Source organism: Hydra vulgaris, chromosome 05 (assembly GCF_038396675.1).
Source record: "Hydra vulgaris chromosome 05, alternate assembly HydraT2T_AEP".
NCBI lineage: Eukaryota > Metazoa > Cnidaria > Hydrozoa > Anthoathecata > Hydridae > Hydra > Hydra vulgaris.
Genome location: NC_088924.1, coordinates 34,892,567 through 34,914,963, shown reverse-complemented (window position 1 = coordinate 34,914,963; position 22,397 = coordinate 34,892,567). Strand labels below are relative to the sequence as shown.

At 29.1% G+C, this 22,397-nt stretch overlaps 1 protein-coding gene across 1 annotated transcript in view; it reads left to right on the top strand.

Annotated features, from left to right (window-relative positions):
- Window positions 1-22,397, top strand: part of LOC100210418 (synaptojanin-1) — a 66,160-nt gene that overhangs the window by 40,449 nt on the left and 3,314 nt on the right. Inside the window, exons 14-19 of the mRNA XM_065798004.1 lie at window positions 4,922-5,080; window positions 5,165-5,339; window positions 7,491-7,596; window positions 10,832-11,035; window positions 19,561-19,639; window positions 19,722-20,048. Coding sequence (XP_065654076.1) covers window positions 4,922-5,080; window positions 5,165-5,339; window positions 7,491-7,596; window positions 10,832-11,035; window positions 19,561-19,639; window positions 19,722-20,048 — 1,050 coding nt within the window. The remainder of the gene's footprint in view (window positions 1-4,921; window positions 5,081-5,164; window positions 5,340-7,490; window positions 7,597-10,831; window positions 11,036-19,560; window positions 19,640-19,721; window positions 20,049-22,397) is intronic.

Here is a 22,397-nt window from a genome sequence, read left to right as displayed (position 1 = left end):
AAATAATGATTTTCCTTTATTTAACTTTTTTTTTTTTTTAAAGAATAAAGTGAAAATATAAATTGCAATGTGTTTGTAAAATATATTTGTATAATTTTAATGTAACAAGTATATATATTGTCCCTTAATGAAAACTTCTATGTAATAAATGCATATACTTTTATGTATAACTTTTCGTTACACATAAAGTATATGCATTTATTACAAGGAAGGAATAAAAACTTTCTAATTTATGGTTATATGTTTAGCATGTTTAGCTTATTTGGATAAGGCGTAGACTTTGTAAATGAAAGGTCTGTGGTTCAAGGCTAACCTCATCTTAAATACTTTTGTTTTTTTACACATGCAGAGCTGTATGTTAAAAAAGAAACCTGTCTCCATTAAAATATCAGGGACAAAAAACGTACAGGAAAAGAAAGGTAATATGAAACAATTAAGGCTATATGTAGGCGGCATGGCCTAATTGAAGCTCAAAAACTATATATATATATATATATCTGTGTAATACACTGAAGGGTTTAAAAGTTATAAGAAATCTGAATGTGATGCGATATCATTCAGGAACATACTACAAAAAGATTTTTTATATACAAATAAGAAAAGATGAATGGTTACAAAGCAAACATATGACCATTGGTATTTAAAAGAACAACAAAAAACGCGGACAGTTGTGGGAATGAACCACTGACATATGTGTATGAAGATAACACCTTATCCAAATGAGCTAAACGTGCGTATACTTAGGACAATATAAATATACTTATATAATACAAAAATTTATTTATAAAAGAGTGTAGGGACAGTATATATTTCTCACATTAAATTTATACAAATATATTTTACAAACAGATGGCAATTTATATTTACGCTTTCCTCTTTAAAAAACAAACAAATGAAATATAGGAAAATCATTCTTTTTAACATTTAAAACTGTTTTTTTTTTTGTTTTTTTTTTTGCTTTTTTGCTTTGACTTACCGAAAATAACATCCACTCTGAAGAAACAAAAATAAAAACAGTACACAAATTATTTATATTATCATTATTATTTTCTATATAAGTTTATTTTAATTTCCTGTTTAGTTGGTTTTGCTTTCTTTGTTTTTAAAACTTTTTTCAGCAACACATTATAAACCTTGCAAACAGCTGTGACCAAGTTGTCTAAAATAAAATACTCATGTGTTTCCTGGGAAGGCTAGTTTAACCTATTAAGAATTAAAATCAATTTAGAGAAAATATTTTTATTTTACAATTTTTTTAGATAGGGCTTATACCTATTTTGCCCCAGGGTGCGAGATAAAGTGGGTTTACTATGGGGTAAATGGGTAGAAAGGCTCTGATGGTAAAACTTTAACATTTTAAATAAAAATAATTCAAAACAACTGAACTTTTTCTAAAATTTTATTCAAACTTATACAAAATTACACTTTTTATAATCAAAATGTGTATGGCAAGTGTGCATTTATACTGCAATTATGTATATTTGAGTGAGGATGATCCACAAATATCATTTAGTCTTACGCTTCTTTAATTAAACAAGTTGCACAAATCAATCTAGCAAAGGGAATTTGTATTGTTTATGGCTATTGCAGGAAGGCTGTGGCAATTTCTTCAAGATGTTGTTATCCACAATTTCAATAATGTCATCTCAGGAAAAACAGTATGGCCCTACTAGTGACTTAGTCAGAAACTTCACAGTGTAAAGTTCTTCGTCTGGGGTTTCAACACATTCAAGTCCATAGAACTCATGGTTTATTTTTTTGCCAGCATACTTCATCAGCACCTAATCCCCAACAATTACATTGAAGTTGTCCTTTTCTTCAGGGACTTTCTCAATCTCTTCAATCATTATTTCTTTTGTTTGTTGGTTATGCCTACTAGTTTGGCTTGCATTTTTGAAACCTGCTATTTTACATTTCTTTGCCAATCAGCCTGTCTCTTCATTAAACAACCTGGTTGCATCATCCTCTGTTGTTATAAATTCTCCAACCTTTGCTCGCACTGTTTTTCTTCTATGATTGCCAATTGCAACCACATTATTTCGTGAACAACTTGGAGAAACTGTTTTCAAGACTGCCTGCTGCAACACTTTAAAGGAAGATGCAGTAGATGTGTTACTGTTAGTTTCCAGAGTCTCTGAAAGTGAAACACTTGGTTGAACTTGAAGCATAGATCTGTGTGCTTCTGACTCCATAACATCTGCAGCTAAAACCTCTGGCTGTTGATTGCTTCCACTGGCTTGACAGCCGGAACAGTGTTGAACTGTTTTTTTGTTCAATGGATAGAGCCCTCTATCTCCTTATGCACTTACTGCATTTTTGTCTGTTAATTGGTCATAGAGTTGCTTTACAAAGCAAGGAAAAACCTCCTTGCCTGCTATCTAGAGATGACTCTCTCTAAACCATCTTCTCATAATGAGTAAAAGGTTACTATATTGGTCCAACAACATCTATGAAGTAATCCAAGATCATATGTACACTTTTGTCCAAGATCATCTGTATTTTTCTTTTACTCTAACAACATCTGTCCAATATCATCTGAAAATTCAACGAACCCTAACAACATCTTTAGGAAGATGTAACTACATCTGGTAATTTTTCTTCAAGTCCAATAACATCTGGAAGAATTTCCTCCAGATGTAGTTACATCTGAAAAAGTTTCTTTATGTAACTACATCTGGTTAAAATAATTCATTGTTAGTTAATTCATCTTAAAAATCCACATATATAGTTGCACAGATATTATTACACTTTAATTATTTAAAAGATGTAACTACATCTGTAAATTCCAAAGATGTAGTTGCACAGATGTTTTTATACTTTGATAATTTAAAAGATGTAACTACATCTGTAGAATCCACAGGTGTAGTTGCACAGATATTATTACACTTTGATAATTTAAAAGATGTAAGTACATCTGTAATATTCATTTAATTTTTCCACAGATGTTATTAGACACCAATGAAATTTCAGATGTTGTTGGACAGATGTTATTATACCTCATTATATTTACAGATGTTGTTGGACAGATGTTGTTAGACATGGAAAATACTGATGTTGTTACCCTGACTCCTCAGAATGTTCTTCCATGCAAGCTTTAATGGTTTAAAGACCCCAGCGTTCAAAGACTGAAGAGCATGATTTGTGTTGAGTGGCAAGCATAGTATTGAGATCTTTTGCCATTATGGACTTCATTGTTTCATATGTTAGATGACTGCCATGGCCATCATAAAAGAGCAGGACAGGTTTCTCAATATGTTCAACGCTTTTAATGAAATGTTTAAACCTTGACTCAAAAACTGTGTCTTCCATCCATCCTGATTTTGTTGTTGCATAACAAGCACCTGGAGGTCCACCTCGGGTCCATGACTGATACAGATGTAGCCCTTTGTACACAATAAATGCAGGCAGACATACAGAAATGAACACTGTAACATGCTTTTCCTCCGCAAGCTGATTTCAGATAAGCAGTGTGTGATGAAACTAGCACAAACACTTAGGAAGCAATAGGGTTTATACTTGTTTGAAATAGCAATAGGGATTGTTTGAAAATCATTTAATTAATACATTTTCATACATTTGAAAAAAGGCATTGACAACACTTTCTGTCAGCCCTTCTGCTCTTGCTTTGGTTAAGAGTCCAGGCTTTTTTTAAAAAAGTTTCCCTTTCCATCTCTTTTCAAACCCAATAATCCAGTATTTATTAGGATAGTTGTTTTTAAAAGAATTAGATCTTCCTGTTTCTTGAATTAAACACTTAACCATTGATATCAAGTCAGAATGATCCCATGGAATAGTCCCAAAATACATTATAGTCTTAAACGAACTGAACTTACCTGTTAGCATTAGCTTATCTTAGTATTTGTTATACCTATTTTCCCCAATTCTGATTTTTCAACTAATATTTATAATTGTTTGGTTTTTCACATTCCTGTTACTATTAACTAAAAAGAAGAATTTCTCCTGCTTATAAATCTGTAACTTGTGAATGTGTATTTTAAACATATCATTTTTATAACAAAATTTTACCTGACGGTAAAAACGCATGGAAACCAACCAAAATGGTGGCACATCCTGTGGAGAAGCAGAGCAGTCACAAAAATTCCCTATTACAATTTTTTTAATAAAAATGCTTTCACTGTCATAAAAAAATAAAACTTATTTCAATACATTAATAGTGCATTTGTAACAAAATTAATAAACTGCTCTACCCATTTAACCCAAGCTATCCATTTTAATTAATAATAGTAATATGTAGTATAGGGTTGACCCTATACTACATATTACTGAGATACTTGATTATATTTAATTTGAAAAAACTTTGCCTAATTAATTTTAATTAACTATTTTTTTTATTACCCATTTTGTGATATTATGCAAAGACAATTAAAATTTTAAATGAAGTTTTAATTTAATATTGTTTATAAAAGTAAATAATTTATATAATTATTTAATAGTTGTATTTATAGTAGTAACAGTCCTCGAAATTAGGAAAAATGGATCGGCAATAAAATCGTTAAAGGTTGGCATCAGGTCTGCAAAAACATTTAACTCAAAGGTGCTACCATAAAACAGAAATGAGGTTGGCAAATTTTTGCCAACCTCATTTCTGTTTTATGGTACCTCAAACACTTTTAGGTTGGCATTGTCAAATGTTGACCCTAATTCCGAGGGGTGTAGTAGTGCAAAAAGTCAATAATTTGTGTAATAATGCATTAATATTATATAAATAAAAATAAATAGTTATTTATTAATTAAAATAAAATCTCTATTGAATCTAAATTTTATTATCCTTGTCCTACCATTCAACCTTTTTCTCTTTGAAATTGCCTTGCTTGTCAAAGCTGTGGAAAATTTTTTTTTTTGCTAAAAAATATTACATATTACCTTTTATTATTATTTAATATATGATGCATATTTTTAGGGGACATCTTTGGCATTCCATGACTATGTATTTTGGTGTGGAGATTTTAATTATCGAATTAATTTACCATACAATGAAGTAAAGGAATTGTTGAAAGATAAAGATTGGCCAACATTGCTATCTAATGACCAACTAATAATGCATAGAGCAGATGGCAAAGTAACATTATTTACTTTAATAATTGTACTGAAATATTTAATTGATAGTATTTTTCTAGCCATTTATCCTTTTAATTTAATTTAGGTTTTTGGTGATTACATTGAAGGTACAATTAATTTTCCACCAACATATAAGTATGATCTTTTCTCTAATGACTATGACACAAGTGAGAAAATGCGCACTCCTGCCTGGACAGATCGTGTTCTTTGGAGACGAAAAAAATATGATGTAGAAAGTAAAGATGAATCAGATGAAGATGGTATGTTTTTTAAATATTTTCAATCTTTCTTTAAGAATAGTTAAGAATATACAAAATGTTTAATTAGATACTAATAAAAGCTAAAAGTTACTTTTTGATTGGTTAATCTCTATTCAGAACAATTAACTTAAAAAAAACAAGTATTTATTCAGAATGAGCAACCAACTTCACAACTAGCACCCAATCTCATAATTTGCTTTTTAAAATAATTATGAATTCTAAAATTTCCTGCATCTTGAAAAACTAAATTTTACTTACTTTTTTTTACTTACTTTTACTTTTTTACTTTTTACTGTAAACTTATAAATTCTCAAAAGATCAAATAATATGTTTTAAGTGCTTTGTGGAAACCTGGACATTAGTCATTTGTTGAAGACTGATTATTACTAAACAAAAATGTTATATTATTAAGTAATTTCAATAAAATCTACAGTAGTTAATTAGATCTATTTTAATATAAAAAAAACTTTTAGCTTCTAAACATTTGCATTTTAAGTATGTGGTAAGACTCACTAGGAGAAGAATAACTTTGATAAAAAACTTCCAATTCAATTGCAGGTAAAGGCAAAGGGAACTCATATCTTAATGGGTAATCTTTCTAGTGGCAGGCCTCAGCGGAAAGCTTTAGCTCTCGCTCTCGCCCACACTCCCCTAAAACGGTTTGCGGGAGCAATTTACAGCTCTTGCAAAAGTATAACATTTTCTCTCAAAAGTATAATTTTCATTGTAACTAAAATGAAAAACACAAAGTTTTTATAAAAAAAATTAATTGGTTAATAAATTGCGATTTAAAAGGCATGTTTTTTGCAAAATAAAATTTTACGTCTAAAGAATTTCTTCACGGCGCAATAAATGATGCTTGTTATGTATATGTTATTGTAACATTAACATTACAAACATATACTTGTAACAAGTATAAAACCAAATTTTGTATTTAATAAGCAATTTAATGATAAATTTTTATAAATAAACAGATAGCTTGTGCAAAAACCAAAAGCTCTTGTAAAAAGCAGTTTAGAGGAGCAGCTTGCATGACTCGCCATGTTCATTTTAGGAGAGCTTTTCTCTGCTCTTGCGCTCATTTACTCCTGCCAAGGTCTTTGGTGGTATTAACGTAATAAAATACTCAGTTCTAAATTGCATAGTACATTAATGACAGGATATCAAGCTAGATCTTCATCAAAGCTTATATACCAAATTTCTAAGAAAAATAACTAATTGGAAGTTTTGTTTAATACATTTTCAGAATGAGAAGTAGCTTCCATAATAATAAAAAAAATCTATCAGGTGAAACTTATCAAGTTCTTAGATTATGTTCTACTGCACTGTAAGGACAAAAGGATGTAAAGATTGTAAAAATTGCACCTTTTTTTTTTGTATATATAAATTCTGGTTTTACCAAATTTATTTAAATTTTTAGTTCCAGCTCATGATGATTTTATATTAAAATAAATATTATTATATTCACATTTTATGATTTTTTGTTTAATTTTTTTGGTTGTTTTATTTTAACAGTATTTTGTGTGTTAAATATTTTTGTTGACTTATAGTGGTCATATCATTTTAGATAAAATTGGCTACGAATGTAAAAATTAAACACTTTTCTGTCTGTTTTCCTATCAAATACAGAGAATTTTACCTTTTTATAAAAAATCAAATACAGGGAATTTCATCTAGAAATTGTTTGTAAATTGTAGGATCATCTTTTAGATGACAGTAAAAGATGATCACAGTTTAATTTGCATGTTTTGTATTTTAAGACTTTAGTATATATAACCTTTTTTGTATTTTACTTGTCTGTTTTATAAAAGAAAGATAGATGAAGATTTTTTAATTTAGTCAATACATTTTTATTTGAAAAAAATGACTAATTATTGTTCTAAACAATTTCAGACAGTTTACACAAGTTTTGAACAGTTTACACAATTTTAGACATTTTACACAAATTTTAAAAATTTCATAAATTTTAGAAGTTTTACAAATTTTAGACATTTTACACAAATTTTAGATATTTTATACAAATTTTAGACAGTTGACACTAATTGACATTTAGATTCTACATTGTTTTATGTTTATACTTTCCATTTCATGTAAATGTTAAGTAATATAAGTACAAAATTTTTTTTTATAATTGACTTTTTTATCTAATAGATATTCCTCCTGATTGGAAAGTTAGCAAAGATGATTCCACAGACACATTTAATCCAGGAAATATTGTTTACTATGGAAGAGCAGAGTTAAAAACTTCTGATCACAGGTGAATAAAAATTTTTACTTCTTTTCCAAATAGTATGTTAATTACTTAAAGCTATGTGTAAAATAAATAAACTAAACTAATAATATTAATACAAATCATGTAGTAATAATAATATTAATAATATAGTAAAAAGAGTACAGGCAAAACCGTTGGCTGATGGCAATGATAAAGATTATAACAATGCATTCCTAGTGGTGCTAGTCTTTTTTATTAGGCTCTTCAAAACATTATTAATGAGTTGATGGCCCTGATGAATGGAGTTTCACCTTTCTTACTTCCACTACATAATTGTAATTGGATTTTACAGCACCTATATATATATTATTTTATGCCTGTTACTAGGGCTGTTTTTGATTTTAAAGATGCCCTTACTTTTAATGACAAAATCTAAAAACCTATTGTAAATGTAGTTGGATTCTGCCAAGCTTGAGCCACTATGCCATTATCACAAGGTTGCATCTCTTTCACTTTTCTGCTTACACTATATTGTTGCTATCATCTCTAGTTCCATCAATTATAACTCATTCTTGCTTAACTTGTCATTCAACAAAATTGCATGCTTCTATGTTCCTTCATGCTCTAAAAACTTTTATTTATCTAGTTTTTTTCCTGACCAATGCCTTGGAACTCTCTCATTTTCATATTTTTTGTTTACACTTTCAGTTATTTAAGTCTTCTGTCAACAACTTTCTTTCTCTTTAAAAATACAGCAAGATTTGCTATAATGTTTCTTTTTACTTTTTTCTCTAACTGAACTTCTATATTTTTAACTTCTGCGCTTATTAAATATTTCATTAGGTGTGTTAAATTCAACGATTTTTTTTTTCAAATTACAATTTTACAAGCTGGCTTATTGGTGTTTTTGCTTCACCCAACTTTTTTCTGATAACTTAAATTATAATTTTAAAAGACTATTCTTATTCTTGACCTTCTTGTTTGGAAAGTGTTTTTATAGTTAGTTTAAGTGGCTTCAGGGCAGCACAAAGGTTATTAACTTTATCAAGTTCATTATTAGAAAGGGAAAATCAATGTTTTCGTCCATCTAAACTTTTTTTTATTTCATTTTGAACTTCCAAAAAATGTTCTAAAACATGACAATTATACTGCTCCACCTTCAGTTACAAATTAAAGTTTTTTCTTTGACAAATGCTTTAACAATATTTGGCTGAAGATCTTCATCTTTCTATACAGGTGACCTACAAAACATTTTTTACTAAATGTTAAATTTTGGTCACAGGTTTTTAAAATTTAATTGTCATGGGTGTTACCAAACCTTCATCATATATTTGAATATTTTATACATATTCCATCAGATTTTGAATCTATTTCTCACTGTCATCATAATGATTAATAACTGCAACAGTATCATTAGCTTTATTGACAACAATTGTTTGGTAATGTAGCATGATTTTTTTAGAAAAGCATATCAGTTACATGTATATTAATAGCATGATTGTAACAAGTTCCATTTTTAGGTCATGTCAGCCAATTTTTTTCATCAAGCTAGTTCCATTGGTAACATAGACAGCAATATCTCTGTTTAAATTTAATTCAAATTAATCAAGGTTTTTAGCAAATAGTTCAATGGCTTTAGCTACTGACATTGTGCCATGTATCCATAACATTCCAAGAGATTACAATCCTCCACTAAAATTAATATTTAAGTTCATGTTTCTCATGTTTTTAAATAATGTACTTATCAAATGTAAGGCTAACTTTGCCATTAATTAGAATGATTTATTTTAATGAACCAGTTATTTGTTTTTGAGTCAAAAAGTTTCATAAATAGGCCACAAACAGTTTGATGACTTTTTGAGATAATATATCCTTTTTAAAGAGTTGAGAGAGGGTGGTAACCACACAAAAAATTAGCCTCCTCAACTCTAGTGGTTCTCTCAGTCTTGAGAAAGTGAATCACATTTAAAAAAAAACAGAACTAAAATTTTTTTCAATTTCTGGTATTTTAGTTTCTAAATCCTCAGAGGCCATTTTATTTTTTACATTTTAGAATGTCAATTTTATGTTTCATTTTCAAGTTTCTTGTACTGGTGCATGTTGTTAGAGTTTTTAATACACTTTGATTGTTGCAGCCCTTGAGAAAAATCAAAATAACCCCAAACCTCAAACCTCTTCTAGATGTGCTAATGTGTCTAAACCCCAAACCTCTTCTAGATGTGCTAACATGTCTAAACCCCAAACCTCTTCTAGATGTGCTAATGTCTTCTAGATGTCTTTAAAGCTATTTTTTTATTTTAACTTTTTTTTTTTTTTGATTAATATTATAACATTTTAAAAATTATTAAAAGATTAATTTCATCAAATTTTCAAATGTAAACAAACTGTGGCTATTTGGCCACATTCTTTGTTTACCTTTAAACAGAAAATAAAATGATGCTACCTGAATGCCACAAATATTTTGTTTTTATTTTCAAAGCTGCCACCCAAACACAACAGAAATAAAAAAAAAATTGTTTTCATTTATATTAAAAATATTAGTTTTTACTTATCATAGATGAGTTTTTTCTGGAAAGTTACTTTAAACTGCTTGATGTTTACAGAAGTTTCTAGATGTTTTTTGTGAAAAAAATAAATAAAATTTTAAATACAACAACGTTTGCATTTAAGCAAATATGTCAAATAATAGAATTATCGCACCAACATTTAAATTGAGGTTTAGACTAAGAAAACAATACTATGTACCAAATAGTTTAGGGTCCCACCAACCCACCCACACCTTCACATAGAAAAAGTTGATAAAATCTTTTTTTACCATCTTTTTTGAGTATTTTTGTCCAATATGTTTAGAAATATATTCCGTAACAACTTCAACTTTTCACACAGTATTATTTACTATCTTAATTATATTGTATAAAAAGTTCTACTTTTAATTAATTTTAAAGTTTTTTAATTCATTTTCGACTTTTTAAATTAATTTTAATTGTAAAGTGATTTTGTAATTTGGCAACGTCAGTAAAGTAATTTGCGCCTGATTTCGTTAAATGGTATCACAAATTATATTTTTACTATAAATACACTTTTTCCACATGATTGCAGTAGATTGGCTCTTATGTAATTATTTTTAAAATATATTTTGATCCTGTTGGCTTTCACCTAAGTTGATACCCATGCCAAATTTGAATATGTGGTTTGAGAAATATTTTATACAGAGCAAAAAAGGTTTATGGAACCTTTTTTTTGTTGCTTTTTACATTTTAATTTAATATTCATTTTCAAGACCAGTCATTGCTGTAATTGACATTGAAGTTGAACAGACACTTAAATCCAAGTTGCAAGAAGTTCAAAAAGAAGTAATGAAAGATTCAGAACTTAATGAACCTACAGTTTCTATTGATGTTGAATTTGATGGGAGTGAAATGGAAGTAGACTTGGACAAGCTTGTGCAACTGTTAAGTGAATATGGAAACCTTGTTATGTTAAGGTATATTCCAATTGTTTGTGTTAATAATTTTAGTTATATTTTTAATGTTTTTCTCAAATTCGTTATCAAAATGTTTTAAAACCATTTTAAATAGATAATAATGGAGCTGTATATTGAAAAAATATTAATTAACATGGTTGATAACAAATGAATATAGCATGAAATATGAATCACAAGAATGTTACATCCTAATGTCTTACACCTAATTGTATCACCACTCTAAATTGTTAAACAGACATATAACACAATGTTATGATAGTATAACACCTCATATTACAATCAAGTAACTACAGTGTATAACTTAAATTGCTATACAAATGCTACTACTACTAGTTAAAATTAAAACTACTTAAAATATATTTAAAAAAACTAGTGTTATTAAAAAAACTAGTGTTAAAGTTACATTAAAAGTCTTTAGTGATTTTAAAACAATTTAATAAAAATGCAGATTCATTGTTGCAGTTGGTTTTTTATTATAAAAAACAATCTTGACAATAAATGTGTATAATCAATTTGTGTGTGTGTGTGTGTGTGTGTGTGTGTGTGTGTGTGTGTGTGTGTGTGTGTGTATGTGTGTGTGTGTGTATAGGGGAGAGTGGGGTACCATATAGTGGAGAGTGGGGTACCATGATGCACTTTTAGTTTTTGCTTTGTAAAAATTTTTCAATTGGTTTAATTTGTTGTATAAATTTATAACTGTCAGTAAACTAATGGTCTGGCAGACCATTAGATGATGGCTATGGACCAAGAGATATATCTACAATAACCAAGGACCAATATATCTACAAATGTTGAGTAGTGAGTCTCTTCTTTCTGGAAATACTTTAAGAAATACTCTAAATTCTTGAAAAAAGTAGAATACTTAAGTTGAATGAAATAGAAATTTCATATCATCACGCTATCCTGCTTTTTCAGTAATCACTTCTTTACCATTCTTGAAATTTTTCCTGAGCTGTTTGTAGTTCTTTACAATATCAGGATAAATAAATATTTGATATTGGGCTACATGTTGTTTCCTCCAAGTTCTTCATCCATTACTAGGCAAAGGACTCAGTCAAGAACATGATGTGGACAACCAATGAATTGTGATTCTTCCAGTTTCTTTTCAATAAAACAATTTTGTCACTGACTGACAATCTTATTCCTTCTTCCAGTGTTTACATTCGTAGTGTCTGCTATGATCATCTTTATACTCTTCCATAAATTGTATTCATCAAGAAAAGCTGTTATACCTTTAACAATAGTATCTGTTTTTCTGTCAGGTAAATCTAGTGCTTGTAACTTAATTCTTTTTATTCTTGCCTCGACACTAACATTAAAATTTGACAATCTTGCTGACTAATATGTTTACTTTGAAGATGTCATAATTTGTTTGCAGTTTTGTTTTGCTGTAGTTCTTGCTAGTACTTGTGGACTGTTCTTTTGAATCTTCAAACTCTTGATCTTCATCCTCAGACTTAGACTTCATTTACAAGACTTAGATTCAGAAATTGACACAGTTGCTGTTGTTAAAGTAGGCTTCAAGGAATTTTTCTTTTTTTAGATAGATGGATAATTTTTGAACTTGAAGCCTACACAGTTGTATACTCGACCTGCCCTTTGCTTTCAATCTGAAAAAGATACAATGTTTTGTCCTCACTGCAGAGCTCTTTGTTTTACACATTTATCTTTTCAAAAATTCATAATGCTACTGTCTGCAAATATTACATATGCACCATTTTTAAAATTTCGTGTTATGGGTGGCCTTTTTTGAAAATTTATCAGAATAAAACCCAATTTCATTATTTTGAGCAGAAGTTCATTGATTTATGACACAGGAAATAAATTTTTTTACAAATAGTTAAAAAGTTAATTATGTTATATATATATAAAGACCTAAAGGCATGGAATTATAATCATGGAGAGTAAATCAAGAAACACACAAGCCACAACTAAGTAAGCTTCAGTGATATATATATATATATATATATATATATATTTTTATATATATATATATATATATATATATATATATATATATATATATATATATATATATATATATATATAATAATAATAATAATAATAATAATAATAATAATAATAATAATAATACTTAGGTAAGCATTACTAAGTTTATATAATAAATTAATATAAATAACATACAGGGCTCGAATTAACGCAAAAGAATCTAATCGCCAAAATTTTTTTATTTTTTATTTCTTCCCCCTCCACCTCTCACTAATTTGTAGGTTGCATTATTACAAAATTGTTTCTTTTGTACATTAATTTGTAATTTCTTTTTTTTAAACATTTAAATAATTTTTAGTAATTGTTTTTAATTAACATGAAAATTTAACAATTAAAAAGTAAGTTTAAAAATGTAAATATTTTAACCAAATTAAAAACTATTTAATATCTTGTTCATGCTTACGATAAGACATGTTATTTTTAATGTGCATTAAATTGTTATTGTAAAAAGTTATATAAAATTTTTGTGTACCTTTTTACACCAACAATTTAATACCCTTTTATAGTAAAACAACAATAAAACAATACAACAAAATTGTTTTGTCGATATAAAGAGCTTGTGTTAATGTAAAACAATTTTGCTAAATTGCTGTATTGGTTTTTATACAGTTTATAACATAAAACATTAATAACATAAAACACCTTTAAAATAAAGCCTGTAAATAAATAAAGTTATTCTAATATTTTTTTTAAACATCTTCGCTTCCAACAAGGCTGCAAGCAACCACTAGTTAAAGTTGGAAGTTACTGGAAGAGAAAAGATGAAGATTGTAGAGCAAGATAACGATTGACAGATGACTTAAAGGATTGCAAGTTATATAAATCAGGAAAGCAAGATAAATAAAGCGAATTCCAAAGAACTGATGTTCGAGGAAAAAAAATAGGCGAATAAGTATAGAAAGCGCATCATTAGATAAACATAGGATGTTAATAAACATAGGAAGATCTAAATTATTGCGATAATTATTGACTGAAAAAAATTGGGTTTTATCTGAATTAAATTTCACCAACCACTGTGAGCCCCAGGCTATAGCAGAAGTGAGATCTTTTTCAAGCTCAAATGCCCCCTCCAAGCAATCAGAGAGTGTTGGCTTCTTATCATGACAAGAATAAATGGTAGTATTATCAGTGAACAATGCCACCTTAGATGTGAAAATATCTGGAAGATCGTTAATGTAAATTAAAAAGAGTATACAGCCAAGGATAGAATCATGAGGAACCCCTTACAGAATAAGAAGAAGAGTGCTGTCCATCGAGGACAACCTTTATACTACGATTGGAAAGGAAGGATTCAATAATCTTAAAAATGTTACCAGATACACTGTAAGAAGAAACTTTATGGAGGAAACCAGTATGACAAACTTATTAACAGCTTTAGAAATGTCAAGAGCAATAGCCTTAACCTCTCTACCTCAATCTAATGCACGATAAAACCTATCGATTATTACTGTTAGCAAATCAGCTGTAGAATACAAAGATTGAAATCCATATTGATGATCGGAAAGTATGTTGTTAGATTCAAGATGAGAGATTAAGTGTTTGTTAATTAAAGATTCAAAAACCTTGCTTATGATAGGAAGAAGACTAATGGGACGGTAGTTAGAGGAATCAGATCGCTTTCCAGAGTTTTTGAAGATAGGGATAACAGATGCCGCTTTCCAGCAGGCTGGAAAACAAGACTCTGATAAGCACTTGTTGAATAGTTTTAAAAGTAGAGGTAACAGCTCCGGAGAACACTTCTGCAAGACTATAACAGGTATGTTGTCTGGGCCACAAGCTGTAGAAGAGTCTAAGCAGGAAATCACTTTAGATACAGAAGCTAGAGTGATGCGATCGTCAAGCAATGGATCAACCTGTTTGATGGTTATATTAGGTAGAACGCAACTAGTGGAATCAAGAGATGATATTGATGAAAAGTTCTTAGCAAACATTTCAGCTTTGTCTTTAGGTGAGGTGAAAATGTCTGAACCATACAAGAGAGGTGGAATTACAGATTTGCTCTTATTATTGAAACTATTAAAGATTCTCCAGAAGTCAAGAGAGCCTAATTTTTGTGACGAAATTTGAATATTCATGACCTGAGAATAACAGGCTTTGGCATTAGACAAAACCTTTTTACAGTTGTTTCTAGCAGTAATAAACAGACATCTGTTTTCTGGAGAATTGTTTTGCTGATAGATATGGTAGTAATGATTTCGATTTGCAATTGCAGCAGCACAATGTGAGGAAAACAATGGAGAAGAGTGAGGCTTGACCTGGAATTGTTGAGAGGGAATAAAAGGTTCCATGCCTGCCTGAATCCACAAAGTTATGTAAGAAGCACATTTGTCAACAGGAAGATAAAAGATTTCTACCCATGGGCCATCACAAAGAAAATCACAGAAAGAGTCCCAGTCAGATTTAAGGTAGTTGTAAGAGGTGCGATTATAGGGGGATTCGGATGATGAAGAAGAATGAGATATTAGTTTTAGAGAGATCAAACTCTGATCAGAAGCACCTAAGGGTGAATGTGGAGAAACTGAGCACTGACTAGGATCAGAAACAAGGCATAAGTCAAGTAGAGAAGGTAAATGATTTCGGTTGTCTGGAAAGCGAGTTGGAAAGATGACTATTTGAGTAAGAGATTGAGAAAGGCAAAAGTTGAGGGCCTTAACGCCAGCAGAGTCACTGACACTAGAGCTAAGCCATTCAGTGTGATGAGCATTAAAGTCACTGACAACTACAATATTGGCTGATGGATAAAGAGAGAGGGCTTGGTCAATATGATCAGAAATAACATCAAAAAGAGTGCAGTCTTGAGATGAAGGAGAGCGATATAGAACAAAGAGAAAGGCAATAGAATGAAGTGGTGCCAAATAAAAGCACATCAAAGAATAGTCTGTTGATTCAAGCCTAGTTTCCCGACAAATGGGTGAATTCTTACGAGTGTAAATGTCCAGGCCAAGCATGTGACTGTCGGAATCTTTACGAATTAAAGGAAGATAATCATCAACACTAAGATCTCAAGATAAGACAGCTGAACTCAAATTAGTCTCACAAAGTGCAAGTAGGTCTGGTGAGCTTTACAAGAGATAAGACTCAACAAAAGAAAAGTTACTTCGAAGACCACGAATATTAGTGAATGATATGTTTAGAGAACTTGGTGATGGTGATGGTTTTTTGTGTTTTATAGTTTTAGGTACTTTAGTCATTTTTAAATTTGTTAAAGAACTTGACTCAAAGCATAGACAGTACTCAGTTCACTGTTTGATTGCCCAAGCAATTGCCTCATTACTGTTAATAAACCCTAAGCCATAACAAAGGGCTCCAAATGTGGCCTTAGCAATGCATGCCAAAAGAACAAATAGGGACATCATCCATGCACAACATGGCACTATTAATACTTTGATATTTTTCAGCTGTTGATGGAATCAGCCTCTGAGAGCTACCACAGAGTTCGGCAAACCTGACTACCAGCCGGCCTCAGAACCATAAAACTGAGTTTTAGAGCTGTACCCTCATTAAGAGATAATAGAACGAGTTTCTTGTCATAAACGCAGAGGCACAAGCAAAACCCATGCATTGAGTCAAGAAGATCCAGCATTCAACATTCTAAACTGGAAACAATGTATTATAAATACATCTGCGCCAGCCTAATAAATAAAGAAGGGATGCGAGGCTGGCCAACAAATAAAATCTGTTTACCTCTAAAGTTTTTTCATAAGAGGCATTCTACAATACAGTAGCTGGATACGTTTAACATCTGCCTAAAATGAGTATTTTAATCGAGACACCATCTTTAGCCTTTACTTAACCAAAAGCCCCAAGCAGGGGGTGTTTTAAGTCGGAGTTGGCATATCCTAGCCTTTGCCTAAAATGGCGTATCCTACAAAGCAGCAGGACATAAAACAGGGTTACATGTTACCAGTAGCAGGATAACCTGACCTGACAATAATTAATAAATTAAAACATTATCATCATAAAACTTTAAACTCAATGTTTGTGCAAAAACTCTTTCTATTGACCAAATTAGTAAGATTAAAAAACAATCGAGTAAACTTATTTGCTACCACGTTTTTTCTAATTTATTGTTTCTTGATATAGCGTACTATTCAAAGTTTAAAGGGATTACCAAGTGTTGAGACAAGTTTTCATTCAAATAGTTTTTAAGTTGATGTTTTAATTCAATTTTTTTGTTTAAAATATTTAGCAATAAAATAAATAATGAAAAAAATTCCATTTAATTATATTTCCTTAAGTTTAAGTAAATTTTTAAATTTTATTTTTGATAAAAAAGTATTTAAACATTCTTTTTAATAATTTAAAAAATTATAAATTCTTTTAAATTTTTCAAATCTATATTTATTAGATTTTTTGATTATCAAGTTTATTTGAATATAAGAATTTTAGAAGACTAAAATTTTCTTGTGCAAATAGACATCTTTTTAAAACAAATTTAAAAAAACAGTTTGTGTATTTATAGAAAATGTTTAATCTTGATATTGCTATAAGTAACATGAAAATATAAAAAAATGGTACATATATATGTTAACTTTTACAAGCAAATGTCTATAAGCATATTAAGTATATTTAATAGTTGAGTAACTATATAAACAAGTTGTTTTGATTTAATTTATAGGTAAATTTACTATTATGCACTTTATCCATTAAGTAAATCACACTTAATTTAACTTTAAAATAAAAGTAGTATATTATTAGGCCCGGTGAACAAGCGATTGCTCTAAGTAAAAGTAAAAGCTAATGCTCACAGCAAAAGCAATTCAAAAATATGTGAATAAAGTTTTGCTTCCGCTAAGGAGTAAATGCTTTATGCTGCTACCAATAGAAGTCGTTTGTTTTTAATTTTTGGTTTTAAAATGGCTACTTTGAGTGTAGTTTTAAAATGGCTACTTTGTCCTTACCAAAATGAAAATAATGATAACTAATGTGAAAATGAAATATATATGCCAACGTGTATATATGTGTGTATGTGTGTGTGTGTGGGCAATTCCACAACGGAAAATGAAAAAAAAGTCAAATTTTATTTCTATTTTGTCAACTTTTAGCAAATGAATATTGATGTAGACACAAAAGTTTCTTTTAAAAATACCTTAAAACTAAGTAAATACCTTAGTACTGAAATTAATTTATTTAATTCATTTTTATGCTTCCCAAAGTTATGGTTTTTCTCATTGTCGCATAATAAAAAATTATCATTGTAAAATGTTATTCAACCATGAATTTATTTGCATAATCCAAATTAATGTAGTGTGAAAATGAGGCTAACATGTTCAGTTTTTTGTTGATAAGAAATTATACTTTAAAAGATATGTATATTTCAAAAAAATAACCAAAGAACTTTTTCAATTCTCATGTAACATAAGTTAACAAAAACAGTTTGAAAAAAAAAAGTTTAGTTAAAAACTTAAATTTTTTAATATTATATTTGAAAGAATATTAAATGTTATGTTTTTACATATAAAGTTTTGAATAAAGATGCTTAGTTAAAGTATATTTTAATTTTGAATTTGTGTAATGTAAGTTAAAACTATATGCATTTACCAAAGTTCTAGTCCAATCACATTCCTGAATGAGTCGTTCAACAAAGAAACTACTCTCCCATTAAGTAGCATTAACAGTTCAGCTTTGACTGAAGTTGAAATAATAGTCAAAAAGTTCTACTGCAAAGATGACATTAATCAACTTTCTCCAAATGCTAAGGACTTTGTTTCAGTAGTTATAAATAAAAAGAAGATTAAGGTCTAAGTTTGTTAATCCTGAAAGAAGTGTACCAGCTTTTTAGACATGATAAGATTTAGATATCAAGATTTGGATTAGGCAAGTTTTGTGAACTACAACCAATAAATGTTCAATCTATCCCAAAGTTGCTTCGCAACGTGTGCTTTTGCACTTACCAAAAAAACATGCTAATTGCTTTGGATTCCCTTAGTGAAAGTTGATAGTTTACTGTTGGCTAACATTAAAACTGGATAGGACATGTCTCAAAGTTTGGTTTGTGAGGAATTGGTTAAGCAGTTACTCCAAATCCCTGAGTAAAAGCATTTCCTCTTTTTTATTCAACCAGCCTATTGGCTCTAAAATAAAAGTAGAAATTATTGGCTTCCTCACAGAGATTTAAAGTAATCAAGATTCAAAAGCGTTTTATGTTGAATAAAAATCAGCGCAACAAAGCAAATGATTGTACTTCTATTTAAAAGTTAAATTTAGCTTGACAAGTTTATGACCCATAATTAAAACCTCCGATAGAAATATTCTATACTTTTAAGAATGGCCAAAAAATACTAAAAAAGGAAAAGAAAAAAAAAATAACAAAAAAAAAATTATTAAAATATTTTTCTTAAGAAAAAACTAACCATGAATGTGCAATAAGCAATCACGCTCGCAATGTGTTAAATTTGAGCCTTAACTTGTAATATCATAATAAATATATATTGTTATAATAAACAATAAAAATATAATAACCATATATAATTATGATAAACAATTGATTTAAAGAAGAAAAAAAATTTATTCAGGCTTTTAGATAATAGATTCTATTGCACATATGATAATGGAGTTTCTGCAAAGAATGCTGTTGATCTCAATGAGAAAAAGGTAGTTTTTTTACTAAATTTAATTTTTACTAAAAGTTAATTTATTCTTTTAATGTTAGTTAAATCTCATTGTTTTAATATAGTTTGGTAATGGAACTTTGCGTGTAACATTAGTTTGTGGTAATTATTTACAACAATCGGAAGATTCTTTTGGCACTTTTGTTGATAATTTTGTTGGTGATCTTATTCATAGAGATGAAGATGATGATGATTTAAGTTGTAATGAAAAGCAAGAAATGGTTCCAAATAAGCAACATGAAATTTCAAAACTATTGTTCTCAGCAGTTGGGCGACAAGGATCAATATTGGAACCTGAAGTTTTAAATCAGCAAGCTGATTATATTGAAGATTATTTAGAAGAACTACCTGATGATATATTAGAAGAAGAATTTCCATTAGAAGAAGACAAGGTAAATAACTACTAAATACGTTTTATTAATAATACATTGTGCTGTGGTATTGATAAATATATGTGTGTGTGTATATATATAAAATACCCCAGCAAAGCTTTGACATATAGAATCTGATTAGAAAAATGATTTGAGATTTGATTTGAAAAATCTTCATACATTTAAATCGAATCAAAGTAATTTCATTAAAAAAATTTATTAATCCAGTGAATTTCATTATAAACTTTCCACCGTTTGTTTAACAATATAAAATTTCCAGGGAATTATTAACTTTATATTAACATTATACATTTATATAACTTTCCAACATTTTGCAATTATTAAAATCGCACTTTTTAACTATGAGAATGTACTCTAAAAATTAAAGCAATCATAGAAGTTTTAGTTTTTAAAAATCACCCAGTGGGCACACATTTTCCTAGTCAGACCTCTATTTTTACAAAATGTTGCAACTAATTTTTTAACATTTTTTTAAAATTGTGTAAAAATATACAACTATAATTTTCATAAATTGAGAAAATGTTCTTTTATAAATTGACTTTTTATTACATAAACTATTTAAGTTTTTAGTTTTTTGACTTTTTATTACATAAACTATTAAGTTTTTAGTTTTTTACATATAACAGCAACAGTTTTCAAATCATATTTTAAATTAAATGTGTACAACTCCTTTAGGTGAACAAAACTCTAGCACAACTTCACATCACTGTAACATTCCTTGCAGCATTTTGCCTGCAAAAGATATTTTGAACATTCAAAAGACGTTTTAAAAAAGTCTTTTTTTAATCAAATTTATGTATGTTTATGCCTAGGTCAGATCTAAATGTTTTGCAAAAAACTTATGTAATAGTAGCCTGGGAACAAAAATACCCTGACAAGCTCACCTTTTCTGGCCAAACATAAGGTCAAATAGTTAATAAAATAATTAGTTTCACTATCTTATACTAAATTTATCTAGAGTTTTTCAATTTCATCCAATTATATTTTTGTATTCAAAAGTTATGGCCATGTAAAATTTACAACCCCCTCATTTTGGTCAAGTTTTGCCCAATAGATTACTAGAAAAAATATGAAAAATTATTACTGTTCTTTTGCAGTTAGCTTGATAAATAGTTGAAATAGTAAAATACATTTATAATAACTTTTAAAAGATTCAAGGTTCGTTTTGCAAATATATAAATGAATATGAAAATACCAACTTTTATAAGATCTTAGATTTAATTCGATGTTTAAATTTCCAATTTGCCGGGGCATAATTTATATTTATGTATATATATGTGTATATATGTGTGTGTGTTAGGGTGGGGCATAAAACACCAAGTCAATAAAAAAATACCATAATAATTTTTGTGGTTCCTTTTGATATATGTATAAAAAAAAATATAAGTATTTTTTATGGGTACTCCTATGGTTGGTACCAGCTGTCCAAAATGACAAAAATTTTTAATTTTTGTACATATGGAGGAGGAAGGGTCACTTACAAATATTTCAAAAATATCATAAGAGTTATTTTTGTAGCCTGATATATCTGGTTTTAGATTATTTTTTGTTTAATTGCAAAATATGATGGGAATGATCAGTCCTGCTCATTTGAATACATGTTGTGTTTATTTGGGAGGTAAGAAGTGGGGGATCAAACAAACTATTTCTTACGTATTTCAAATTAAAAACATTTTTTGGAATTGTATTTTATTTTAAAAGAAAGGTTATTTTATAGTCTTCAGCCAAGATTATTTATCTCATGTCTGAAATTTTAGATGATGATCAGCAACAAACAGTAAATTAGCTTGGTTATGTTCTTCCATTCTTAAAGTTTTAATAAAGTCGTGACCAAGTTTAATAGCACGTTCTGCACTGTCATTTACAATGAGAAGACCAGTGATGTAATTTTTTAATTTAACATAACCAGGAAATTTTTTTTTTTTTGTAATTTACCTTCCCAAGGCCAAAAGGCCACTACAGATGAGGAGGCTACTTGTGGTTATAACCCTCTCCCAACTCTATAACTCCAAAATACAATCCTTGATGAACAAGGCTGCTGCATGGAGAAACAAGTTGAGCATAATACTACCAGGGACGTCGTGGGATACAAACTCGGAACCTCTCGCTTATGAAGCGAGCGCTCTACCACTATACCACTACCGCAAATAAGTGATTTTCAGCCATTCTTTCTTATGTAATGTCATTTTTAATAAATCAAAGAAGAATCACGTTTCAGGATCAATAAAATCTTCATTTGTTATTTTATTTTTATTGTTAATAAAAATTTCAGAACTCAGTTTTCCCATCTTATAACTGGTAGGCTTACCTATTTGAGATATTTTAAGGGCTAATTTGTGTAACTGATCT